Raw genomic sequence first — 12,955 nt, 5'->3', positions numbered from 1 at the left:
GTTCATCTGTGTTCAAGCCTTGGGAACAGCCCTGAGTTTCTCAGTGTTCTCTCTGTCAGAAAGCTTCCAGATCTGTCTCTCCTCTCTGACGCCTCCACTCCCCCAGCAGATGGTCTCAGAAGCTGTGAGCTTTGGCTCTGCTCTTAGGTCCATACCTACCCTAACAGTATGGGGCTCTTGTCGTTGTCCTGTTTAGAATCATATCCAGACTTCGGCTGTTCCTGCCCACCCTTACCTCCCTGTCACCACTGCCTTCCTGGATTACTGCCTCCTGACTGCCACTTGACCCCTCACCTCCCGTCAACCACTCCCCTCCGTCTTTGCCTTCTCTCTTCTCCAAGCATGCTGTCTTCATGGCTGGCCCAGCAGAACCTCCCTACACTGGACCTTTTGATCCTGTCTGCATTTTGCCCCCTGGGTCTCTCAGTCTTTCTGCTTCAGACCCCACTCAGGTATCACTCAGTGTGGATGAGACTGAGGAGCATGTACCTCTCTGGGTACTCATGTTCCTGTGTGGTACACCATTTCCTGTTCTCTACAGTTCTAGCCACTGGGAGACAAAGTCTTATTTGCCCTTTTTTTTTTCCCTCTTTGACTTACCTATAAACCGAGAGGATACGGATTTGTTTTGTTTTGTTGTTCCTCTGTCTGTCTCCTGTGTGTTCAGTACTCAGTGAACTTGAAGAGATGGATGGATAGATTCATACCCTAGACTCTTGCAGGTCCCATTTTAATGGGGAAGGGGAAGTGAGGTGATATGCCAAAAACAAGTGTGAGCCCTGTCTCCTCTAAGATAGTCAGTGGGATAGGCATGACCACGGAATGGGCACTGGTGTAGGACACAAGCTTCTCTGGTGGCTTTAGGGTCAGTTAACCTATGAGCAGGTCATTGCAATCAGGAGAGAACAAGGAGGAGGTAGCTGTCCAGGGAGAGAAGTGGGGTCATTGGAGGAGCTACATTGCAGATGATGGATTGAGAGCATTGCAGAGGGACCTCATCCGTTTTAGACTGAAGCAAAGGAGTAGACAGCTTGCTGGCCCTTTCTATAACTGCTCTTCTTGCTACTGTGGGAATTGATGGAGGACCAGGAAAGATGAGGGCAGGACTTGTCAGTCTCTAAGCACATAACCAGATTTTTTAAAAAAAGAGCACGTTCAAGCAAAGCAAGGGCAGATGTTAGCTCTGTTTTGATGTTAAACCCCTAGTGCTGAGAAGACTGCGCGTGCAGCTCCTGTGGCCCTGTCATCTCTACTACAGCAGTGGTACGTAGAGCTCAGGTCTCACTAGGGCACGAAGCAGGTACATGAGCTATGAAGGCCTCAGAGTTCTTCACTTGGTGCCTTGAGTGAGCTGGTGTGCACACCATATGATTATTGGCATAGTAAATGTGTACCTAGTCAAACACACATTGCCATTTTAAAAACAAACTGTCTTAAATGGTTGTACACTAGTGTTGGGCTAAGACTTGCAGTTATTTTGATTTACTGATATGTGTCTGGGGGGATACTATAGAAGTTGTCGAAAGCTCATATTTGTAGATAAAAGAACAAATAAAGGAAGTGAGTGCCTCAGTAATGAGTCATTTTGCTCCCATTTCAGAAAACACCAATTTGATCATGGAGAGGTAAATATTTAACATTACTAAGACTTTACTTATTTTTATATATATTTGTGGATTCTGTTTTATACTCCTGATATCTAGGTTTATTGACATTTATCATTAATTTATCTTCAATATTCTTTGGTATGTATTTGTGTGTGTGTGTGTGTGTGTGTGTGTCGGGGGTGGGGGGAATGTTAGAAGCTGATTGGGTGATCTTTTGCTGAAATGATAAACACTTTTGGTCTGTGAGTGAGTCCTTACAATAATAGCGGTTTCTAGAACCCAGTGTATGTGAGGCAGGTGTGTGAGGTGCCATTTCATGGTGGAATGCCACAATTTTCTCCACCCACCTTGTCCTGAAGCTTCAGAGGTGTGACTGGCTTCTGTTCCCACCTTCCTGAGACCAGTCAGCTTCCACACAGCTCAGGGTAGAGCAGTGTGGTTGAGTGGCAGTGGCCTTCATTCCCCTGACCACTTCCGTGCCCTGGTCTCCTGGCAGAAGAAAGGCAGATCCAGAAATCAGGCTGTGTGAACCGTAGGCTTGGCTATGAGCACAGTTGCACAAAGGCTTGACTCAGTAACTCTCTAAATTGAGGCAGCCTGACAGTACATTTTAACCATTTCTCTATGCCCATAGATTGAGGCAGGTGATACCTGTGTGGTCCCTCCCCCTACCAAGCCAGGGCCCAGCTCAGAAAATGGGGTGTGTGTGGGGGGGGCTGTAAGAGCCAGGAGTCAGGGAGGACAGGATAGGACCCCTGCAGTCCTGAACACACAGTGGATGTGGTCACCTGCACAGGCAGTCTGCATTCTAGCATGGACGGGGCGGGGCTTCTGAGCCTTCATCCCTAACTGAGAAGCTCTTGACAGTTGATGGCTGCTAAGGGAGGGAGGATCAGTTTTCTTTAAAGATGTGGCCCTGGTAGGTCCACAATGCTCCAGAAGATGCTCTCAAAGCCATGAGAAGGTGGAGGAGGGAGGGAAGAAGGGAGGGGTGGATATGTGTATGTACAGGCAGCACAAATTGGACCCTGGGTTTTTGTTGTTGTTTGTTTTCTAAAGGAGGACACAAAGTTACGGTGTGAAGTGTTTGGGGATGTGGATCTGAGAGGTGCCAGAGGAAGAAGTGGGGAATGATTGTGTTCAAAATGCCTCATTTGAAGTTCTCAAAGAATTAGTGAAACTGTGACGTAGAGTCATTTGGGAAGTCATTTCTGCATGTCCAGATGAACAGTATATTCTTGATGTGACAGATGGTAGACACGGGCCCCTGTCTTCCCTCCCTACAGTTGGTCTACCACGCTCTGCAGCTGTTAGCCTACACAGCGCTCGGTGTCCTGATCATGCGGCTGAAGCTCTTCCTGACACCACACATGTGTGTGATGGCGTCCCTGATCTGCTCCAGACAGGTAACTTGGCAGGGACGGTGAGTGCTACCAGGTGGTCCTGAACTAGCCCTGGCTGGCAGCCTTCCTTTCCACTGCAGCTCTCCTCTGGTTCTGTACACAGCTTCCTAAAGCCAATGGCCCATGCTGATCATGGCTGCTCTTCTGCCGTGTAAAACTGTCCTTGGCAAACAGCAGGTGCCAAATCACTGCAGACTGGGTCACCTATAATCAGTACAGGTGCTGATAGAAAGTACTATAGTTCAACTATAGAATTTTTTTAATATTTATATCACAGAATTTCTAAAAATGGATTTCAAGTTATCTTTCAAATTATATTGTCTTATTCAGATCAAGTTTTAGGATGTTTTTTTGTGGTATGTACATTTGTATGTATGTCCCCAATTTTACTCTCAAGTTTAATCGTCCTTGACTATTTATTCTTATCTGTCATGTAATTATATTTAGAGGTTTTCGTTCCTCTGTGGTACTGCTGTCTCTTCAGTCAGCCCGCAAAGGTGCAGAAGCATCGCCTCTGTTAACTGCAACGAGGTTCACGAAGCTTGATATCCAGCTCCCAGTCAGGCAGGGATGCCCGCAGAAGAGAACAGTGGACAGTGCTGTTACTTAGTGTGGACTGCCGTGTGGGCTCCAGGCTCCTATCACCATGCACACACTGTGTTAGAGAGGCCCCAGCTCCCTCATTTCTGTCCTTTAGGCAGGGTTGGGACAGGAAAGAAAGCTGGTAGCAAGTCCTCCATCTGGACTCCCATCCCACTGATGTGTACTGAACTTAGGACTCTGCACTGGGTTAAGCTTGCTCCTGCTGTGGTACTGGAAATCAAACACAGGCTCATAGGCAAGTGCTCTACCTGTGAGCTGTGTCCCTAGCCTGTCCTGAACCCACTTATAAATGGGCTCTCATTTTTATGTGGCTGGACCTAAATCAAGCAGGTGATCTGGCTCTTCCTGCAATGCTTCTTGGGCTGCCCCTCTTGGGTAGAATCGTTTTGATGCTAAAGGTCATTGTTGAAGGACTGTTTGCTGGCCAGCAAGATGACTCCGTGACCTGAACTCAGTGCCTGGAATTCCTGTCAGGTGGAAGGAGAGAGCAGGCTCCACAGAGCTTGTCTTCTAACCTCTAACCCTCCCACGGGTTGAGTTCTTCCTCAGGATGGTTTTCGTCCTGGAACATACTGCTTTGCCCTGACAGTGACCGGTGTTTTTGCTGTGATTTCAGCTGTTTGGGTGGCTGTTTGGCAAAGTACATCCTGGTACTGTTGTCTTTGCTGTATTAGCAGCAATGTCCATTCAAGGCTCAGCAAACCTACAAACCCAGTGGAACATTGTAGGGGAGTTCAGCAATCTACCACAAGAAGAGCTCATAGAATGGATCAGATACAGCACAAAACCAGGTAAAAACAAGGACACCCTGTTACTTTTTATCTAGCCAGGATTCTTTTCCTCCATAATTTTATATGTTACCACAAAATCTTATCCTTGTTTAAAGGATCTGTTACTACTGGCTACATGGCTTAAAGGGGGAGTCTATATAACCTTAGTAATTTATTTTGCTATTTTAGTAAATTTAAATTTATAAAAGTTTTCCAAAGTTTTAGGTGCTACATTTAGCATGATTTTGTTATGTTTCTTCCCTTAATAGAATTTCAGTAATAGCCTTTCCATTCCCACTCACTGGTGACATGCTCTTTAATCCACGTGTCCCTATGGAAACTTACTGTCCCAGTGTGAAGTGGCTGACTCTCAGAGCTACTTGATACTGGGAAATGTTCTTAGTCAGTTGGATGCTGCTCCCTAAGATACTGAAAAGAAAGGAAAGGGAAGGGAAGGTGATAAGCACTCCTCAGCGCCGATGACTGTTCCCCAAGCCTGGCTGCAGATCTGCACTCTGCCAGCTTCTGGCTTCATTCTGCTGCTGCCCTTGAACCTGTAACTTGTGACCCCCCTGGGCCCCAGGCAGCTCTGTTACTTGTGACATAGCTGGGCTATCCCAAAGGAAACCCCTGCTGATGCTTGCCCAGCGTGTTCCTGAGACCATGTCGTTGCTTCCAGATGCAGTGTTTGCAGGCGCCATGCCCACCATGGCGAGTGTGAAGCTCTCTGCTCTGCGGCCTGTGGTGAACCACCCTCATTATGAAGATGCAGGTCTGAGGTTAGTGTGCAGGATCATGGGGGAAAGAGCAAGTGCTCATGCAGATGGACGCGAGTGAGGAACCCACAAGAGTGGAGTGTTTCACAGAAGATAGGGTCAACAGGGTTATTTCAGAGTCATTCATGGGGAAGGAGATGCTGAACTAAGATAGCTGGGATAGAAACAGAACTGTTTGGGCTCAGTGGTGCAGCAAAGCTGTTTTCTTTGTGCTGTTTCCTGTTCCGCAGAAAGAAAATCCGATCAGTTGTCCAAGATAGCTAGGCCTCCTCATGCCGTCATCCACAGTTGTCCTACACTCCAGTTTAAGGTTTTTAGTAAAGCCTCCTCCTTACAGGCCTTTTTCTTGAAATCTGAGGAGTCATTTGGAAGAGAATCATTCAGTGGGATTTCTCCTCTGCTTTTATGAAATTGTTTGCTGTAATGAGCTTAGATATTTTTTGATGGCATAAGACTTGTTTTTCCCATAAATGATGCCTTGCATTCTCCTAGAATAGGTGAAGATTTAATATCAATGTACTTCCTAGAGGAGATAAAGCTATTCATTTCCCAAATGATCAGATGAATACTATTAGTATATTGTTTTGCATAACAGCAGGGTATAGATTTTATAAATAAAAAGCTTTTCCATTAAAAAAATCCATTTCAATGAACGAATTTCCAAAGCAATTTTGTAGAGTGAGTTTTTCTTAAATCTAGAAGTCAAGTGGGGAGCCTATGGGCTGTGCCCTTGGCCCTTTTTAGCATTGCTGGGGTATTTGCTCTCAGCTCTGTCTGCAAACAGGGTTGCTGGACAGTTAGAAACAAAAGCAAATGAACAAAGAGAAGACAGAGTTTGGAAATGTGGGCTTGTATTAGAACCACGCCCCTTCTTCTAGGCCCCACAGGCGAATTCTGCCTTCCAGTTGTCTGCTCACTCTGACCCCCTTGCAAACTCCTCCAGGGTGTCTGCACCTCTTCCTCTTCTGGAGTGTGCTCGCTCCATGCCATGCTTGCTTCCAGATAGTGTTGATTGTATCCTTTTTAGTCTTGAAAGATTGTTTGCCTACTTATTTTTTTTTTCTTGAAGAGCCAGAACAAAAATTGTGTATTCGATGTATAGCCGCAAAGCAGCTGAAGAAGTGAAGAAGGAATTGATGAAATTGAAAGTGAATTACTACATTCTAGAAGAATCATGGTGCATAAGAAGATCCAAGTGAGTATCCATACAATTAATAGTTTATAGTATGAGTCAACACCCTGTACATAATCAGACCTTTTTATTCATTATAGAAATATACTTTTAAATAGTGATATGCATGTATATGTTGCCTAAAACTAAAATATACCCATTTTTAAATAGGTAATTGTAGATGAGTTTTTATAACCTTTTACATTTTCAAAGAAAACTTTCCTTAATTCTAGCAATGGAAGTTAAATAAAGTTAAAATAATTATATTGAGAAGGAAATCATGCAGGTTCTCACCGATGCTTTTTTTTAACCTTTTTTTTTCCTTTAATAATGAATGTTGCTCTGTTGTCCAGCCTGGCTCTGAGCTGTCCTTAACTGATGCTTTTAATTCAGCCTTCTGAGGATCTAGGCTTATGGACATACACTACTGTGTCCAACGTCACAAATGCTAGTGAAAGATGGGGCTGGCCACCGAGGGGACTTGCAGAATGCCAGTAGCAGGTGTTACAAAGACAGATGGGGCTCCTAAGCCAGTTCTTTGCCCCTTTACTTTTCCCCAGTGTGTTGGGCTCTGGAAAACCAAGAGTAGGTTTATGAATTTTCAGTTGTCATGTTCTCTACCACCCAAAGTGTGGTGATAGTTCAACCTTGATGTGTGTGAGAACTTTAAGGGTGGAAACCAAAAGCCCAGCCTTACTATTCTAGGTCAGAGGTCCTCAACCTTCCTAATGCTGTGACCCTTTAGTACAGTTCTTCATTTTGTGGTGACCCCCAACTATAACATTATTTTTGTTGCTACTTCATAACTGTAATTTTACTGCTGTTATGAATTGTAATGTAAATATCTATATTTTCCGATGGTCTTAGGTGGCCCTATGAAACTGTCATTCAGTAACCCTCATAGGTCATGATCCATGGGTTGAGAACCACTGTTCTAGGAGTTCTGCTCTGTAGCATCCAATGTTAATAAGGCTATTCAAAAAGGTGCACTGGGACCTCTAAGTGGGGGCTGTCACTGGTAGGCTCTCTGGCAGTTAATCATATGGAAGCAAAGTGAAAAATTATGTCTTGTACACAATGAACATTTACAAAAGGGAGATAGGCCAGTATGGTGTTGGCTTATGGCAGCAAAGTGGGAAGGGACCAAAGTGTACACCCAGGAGAGAGGCCTTCAGTAATTCGTAGCTCGGAACTACCAGCTATGAAAGGTGCAAATGACTCAGAAAACAGCACATTGTACTGTTGTGAATCCCATAATATCCTCAGTTCTCTGAAAGCAACACAGAACTGCCCCGTTTATTGTGTGTGAGTGGGAACATGGGTCAGAGCTCTAGCAGGATAGTTAGATGCTGATGTCCATAAACAGTGCTCTGAGAAATGATAGTCAAGGCTAATGGATGTACCTGCCAAGTGGTGAAAGTTGGACTGGATAGTCACAAAGGATAAGAATAAATGGAACTTGGACTTCCTAGAAATATTTTCTTTTCATTAAGAAAAAAAAGGAACGAAGAAAGGAAGGGAGGGAGGGAGGGAAAGAAGAAGGAAGGAAGGAAGGAAGGAAGGAAGGAAGGAAGGAAGGAAGGAAGGAAGGAAGGAAGGAAGGAAGGAAGGAAGGGAGGGAAAAAATAGAAAGAAAAGTAACTATGACAAAACAGCCATGGTCAACTTTCTGTAATTTTTTTTCTCTTTTTCTTCTTTTTTTATTGTTTATATTTGGGATTGAATGTAGGGCCTCATGAATGTTATTAAAGCAGCACTTTTTCCATTTTCTTGTTTTGAGATATCATCTCAGTAATTTGCTCAGTCTAGCCTTGAACTTGAGATAGTCCTACTTCAGCCTCAGAGGTGGGTGGGATTATAGGCCTGTGCCACCAGCACCAGCTTTTCTTTTTCTTAAGATCTTCCAAAGCAAGTAAAAATAGAAGACCAGACTAGCCTTGAACTCACAGAGATCTGCCTGCCTCCCAAGTACTGGGATTAAAGGTGTGCACCACCATGCCCATCTACTTACATTATTATTTGTAAAATATATTATTGGCTGTGCATGGTAGCATACATGTAATCCTAATTTTCCTGTACTCTCAAACCTTGGGACTCTGAGACTGGAAGGTTACATGTTTAAGGCTATCCTAGGTCACATGATGAGTCCCTGATTTTTCCGGGGGCGGGGGAGTACATCGTATTTGAGATTTAATTATTCATTTAGCTAAGATGTAAGCTTACCACTACAGGTCTCAGAAAGTCCATATATCCAGAAATGAGCTCAAACTGGGCTGTCAGAGGATTTCTGGTGGTTTAAAAAGCCAGTATTACTCAGGAAGTTGTGAAACCAGTTCACATCTGCCAAAAAGAGTCATTTCCCTCACCTCTGTTGGAAGGGACATATGCCTCTGTTGGCATGCACATGTGGTTGTATACCAAAGCCCATGCTGTGCCTGCGGTCCCTCACTGTCCTCTCACAAGTATGCTTCTCACCTGCTAGACATTTCAAAGTCCGCAGGAGCATCCTGGCCCTTCTCCTCAGCTCCTGTTCTTTCTACCCTGTGTCCCAGGTGTCCCAGCCCAGTAACTATTCCCTCACTGTTCCTGCTCTTACTCTTCTTGTTCCTCTCATAGGTAGCCCCAGCCATGTCCAGTCTGCTTTTTTCTCTCTCTGCTCTGGATTCTGGACATTTTTTTTCTCTTTTACCTACAATTAAAGCCTTAACCATGGCTTGGAGTGGGTGTATTGGCAGTTTATTTGATGTGCCCCTCCCATACAATCACAATAAGACTTTCTTTTAAATTGACTCATTTTAGAGTATAATGGATACACCTTCCCTGTGAACTAGGCAAATTTCATCATCTTTAAAACTAATACTTTTTGTGCATTGTGCCTGGTGCCGTAGATATTTAACTGCCCTCAATCTGCACATTCTGAGTGGCAAACCAGTGCATGGGCATCTTCCCCCTTCACACAAGTGTGAACCAACTCAAACCAGTGCATGGGCATCTTCCCCCTTCACATAGGTGGGAACCAACTGAGGGAACGTAACTATGACAACACATTCTTGACAAGTAGCCGAGGCTGAGCTTCCCAGGGCCTCTGAGCTGTTGTCCTGTATTCTGTATGTCTGTCCTTATATACCCTGTTGCTGTGTTTCCCATGTCCTAAAAGGGGAGCTATGGCAGCTTACAAAAATAAAGGATTATGAGATTTTAAAAGATATAATATAAGTAGGAGAGCTGAACTGAGACGAGGTGCGTGGGCAGTGTTCTGTGCTGTGTGCACTTGGATAACATGCATTGATTTTAACATGTGCATTTACTTTTCTAGGCCTGGGTGCAGCATGCCTGAAATCTGGGATGTGGAGGATCCAGCCAACGCTGGGAAAACACCCCTGTGTAACATCTTGGTGAAGGAGTCCAAGCCTCACTTCACCACAGTGTTCCAGAACAGCGTTTACAAAGTCCTAGAAGTTATCAAAGAATGACTGCCATGTGCCCCGGCTACAGAGACCACATCAGTAATGGCTTTACTGCTTTGCCACTAAGTCCTGTATCGTTTTAACTCAGATTGCAAAACCTTTAAAAGTCTTTCAAAGTAACTGTTTTCAAATGGAAAACATTTTATTTGGTCAATTTGTCATTCTGATTGTAAAAATGACTTACATCAGATCAATTAGTTACTGTTTCAGTGCACCTGTTAAAATTTGCTATGCAAATGAGTATATGCTTGTACTTCATTTAAATATTTGTGTTAGAGTGAACAAAGCCATCTGTGTAGAAATACATCATGGGTCATGACAAAGATGAAGATGATATGAAAACATAGTTCTTTCTGAACTGTTGAGGGCCTGTTAACCCACCTCGCTTCTTACTTACCTCCTGGTCTTACCTCTGGACACTCGGGTGACTCTGTCCCAATCTTGTCAGCCCATCTCACCATGAGTCCAGGTGCAGCTGGCCTCTGGGTCACCTGCACATCTTACTTCCTGGTGCTCTTTTGTTCTGTATGGCGCTTGTGAATCAAGTGTTCCTGCCCATTGTTACCCAGACTCCTGGATGTGGTGGGAGGAACAGCTCCTTAGTTCCCAGCCATGTGGCATCTGCCTCTTCCCACACAGACTTTTTTTTCCCCCAAAATAAATGCTATCTTGTCTTTAGGTTGATTAGCAAATGCTTATTCTTGGTTAAAAAAATTAGTAAATGTGTATTTTTCTCATTTTTAGTATTAATCAAATATTATATTTTAATATTTTTAATCCATTTAAAATTTTTTCATGATTAATTACAGTCTTAAGAAAACCTATTTTGGACAACCTCAAATATGATGCATCTAGATCCTAATATATATAGAGACATAGCTTATGGTGGACTGTAGTATATGGAAATTTTTCTTTACTATTAAGATAAAATAAAACATAACTAACTTTTCTGTCAAAATGTAAATGAATAATAATAATAGAATAGTTTTTCTATTTTGCTTTCAAAATTACCTGTCTTTAATAAGACAAAGCCTTAAGCCTTATAATTTTACCTAAAATAAAAAATTCAGTATGAGGAATGAGTATGTTCAGTCTTCCCCATTTTTTCTTCCTTGGTTTTTTTTTTTTTTTGATTGTTTGTTTTTTGAAAAATTTCCAAACATGCTTTGAATTTCTTATATAAATTTTGTTTCTTAGAAGTTAATTTGTGTGAAATGGGATTCTTCAAAACCATGGATCTTCATTGTTGTAAGAAATGGTTTTCAGGTTTTAAATTCTAAGCAAATTGTGACCATGGCTGACTACACATTTAATTACAGTCTTCTCTTTATTGACCACAGGCTGATTAACCTCAGTGTGGATTGCCCTTGAGACCGGAGTCCTCAGGGATGGCTTCTGGTGCCCACTCCTGGCAGCCACAGAAGAGCTGTTCTCTTTCTGCCTTCTTACCAGAGCCCAAGGACAAGCTTGTCTGGGGGAAGCGCAGGCTTGCTCTTATTGGTCAACCTGCAAAAGACAGCATGTGAGACTGAGTGTGGCCTCACTGTCCCCAGAGCCAGCCTCACCTCCCAGGGTCTCCCTCCCTGGAGCTGCCCAGGGACTGTCATTCCCAGTGTCAAACACTCGGACTGTGCTTCCTCACTTGGAGCTTAGTTTTGTTTATAAGCTTTCACCCATTCAGTAAATAGGGAAGCGGCTGGAGATAGGTGGGTTAGGAGTTTCAGTGATGGTGCAATAATGCAAGGAAGTGAAAAGAGGGCTGTTGAGGTTGGAGGGAAAGAGTGGGCATGGGTGTGAGGGGGGGTGTGTGCACGCCCTGCTCGTCCACACTCATTCTGCAGCCTCAGATGGCTGGTGTGTGTATACAGCAGTTAGATTTTTTTTTTAATCACCTTTTTAAAGTTCTTTTCTATCCTTACCCTCTAACGGTTCCCTTCATAATAAGTTCATGTGTAATGATTGGAAATTCTGTACAGAGAAACAAAACATTAAAATACTATTAGAGCCAGTTCACATGCTGGGAAACATTAAAAGTAGTCTAAATTAGTTCTTTGCAGAAGCCTTTTGTAACAGTATTTCTTAATGTAACTCCACCAGCAAGCTCCGCTTGTATTTTAGGCAAGTCAGCTTGGAACAGAGGCCTTGGGGGTCCACTGCACATTTAGCCTCCAGCACATCCAGTAGCAGCCGGTGCTCTGCGGCATAAACACTTTTATGGCGACATGGAGCAGTAATAGATTCTGTGTAGCTGACAATGCAGCATTAAAGCTCAGTATTTTGCATATTTTTAGCATTTACAAATATTTTTGCTTTAGTGTGAGGAAAGTAAGGAAAGACAGGAGGCGATTGAAATAGTTATTATTGTGACATTTAAAAAAAAGCTGGGTAATACTTCCATAAAAAATAAGCCTCTAAAATGCCTGACAGAAAGTGTGTGCTGTTAAAGTAGGCCAATAGCATTAAGGAGAACATAAAAAGATGTGTCTCAAATAAAGTGATAACTGCATAGGAGTATTGTATTTTTATGAATTTTATGCCCCTTGTTTACATGTACTATATATGTTAAATAAAAAATACATGAAAATGCACAATGTGTTTCTTTGCCCTCTGCTTTCCTTTGCGCCCTGACTGTGACCGTGCACATTTTCATTTCTAGTCAGCTGGCCATGGACTGGTCTTTGAAAAAGGATAGTCACCACAGGGCCCATTGTTGATGGTGGGAGCTAGAATCACCCAAAACTTTATTATGTGTATGGTCAAAGCCACACATGTTCTGTTGTCCTTTTCAGCAAGGGACATATGTGTTGGTATAATTAGAGTTGCTGACAGCTTTCCCCATACATTATACCACGGACAATTTGCTATAAAAGATTCCTCAAAATATAGTCCATATATGTGTGCATTATTGTTTATCCTGCTCGGAAGGAAGGCAGTTTAGTTGTGTTTATCCATATAGAACTGACTTTCTAACACAGCTGCACTTTGATTCTGACATCTCGTGGAGAATAATGTTCTCAAGCTAGTAGTGGCCATCAGAGGTACCTGCAAAGTCTGCAAGTGGCCCTTCCACAGAAGTTTCTCACTTGGCTGGTCTAAGATGGGGACCCCAGGAGTTACATTTTTATTAGCATATAGTAATTATACATACAAAATGTCAT

At 43.1% G+C, this 12,955-nt stretch overlaps 1 protein-coding gene across 2 annotated transcripts in view; it reads left to right on the top strand.

The window, feature by feature from the left end:
- Positions 1–12,388, top strand: part of Dpy19l1 (dpy-19 like C-mannosyltransferase 1) — a 95,855-nt gene extending 83,467 nt beyond the window's left edge. For both annotated transcript variants that reach the window (XM_052754984.1, XM_052754978.1), the window contains 7 exons: positions 1,601–1,625; positions 2,894–3,013; positions 4,230–4,404; positions 5,063–5,162; positions 6,229–6,354; positions 9,647–9,836; positions 11,138–12,388. In XM_052754984.1, coding sequence (XP_052610944.1) covers positions 1,601–1,625; positions 2,894–3,013; positions 4,230–4,404; positions 5,063–5,162; positions 6,229–6,354; positions 9,647–9,803 — 703 coding nt within the window. In that variant the 3' untranslated portion in view covers positions 9,804–9,836; positions 11,138–12,388. The remainder of the gene's footprint in view (positions 1–1,600; positions 1,626–2,893; positions 3,014–4,229; positions 4,405–5,062; positions 5,163–6,228; positions 6,355–9,646; positions 9,837–11,137) is intronic.
- The last annotated feature ends 567 nt before the right edge of the window (positions 12,389–12,955 follow it).

The sequence above is a fragment of the Peromyscus californicus genome, unplaced genomic scaffold, assembly GCF_007827085.1.
Source record: "Peromyscus californicus insignis strain IS unplaced genomic scaffold, ASM782708v3 Scaffold_11__1_contigs__length_118956290, whole genome shotgun sequence".
Lineage (NCBI taxonomy): Eukaryota > Metazoa > Chordata > Mammalia > Rodentia > Cricetidae > Peromyscus > Peromyscus californicus.
This window is presented reverse-complemented; position numbering and strand designations above follow the sequence as displayed.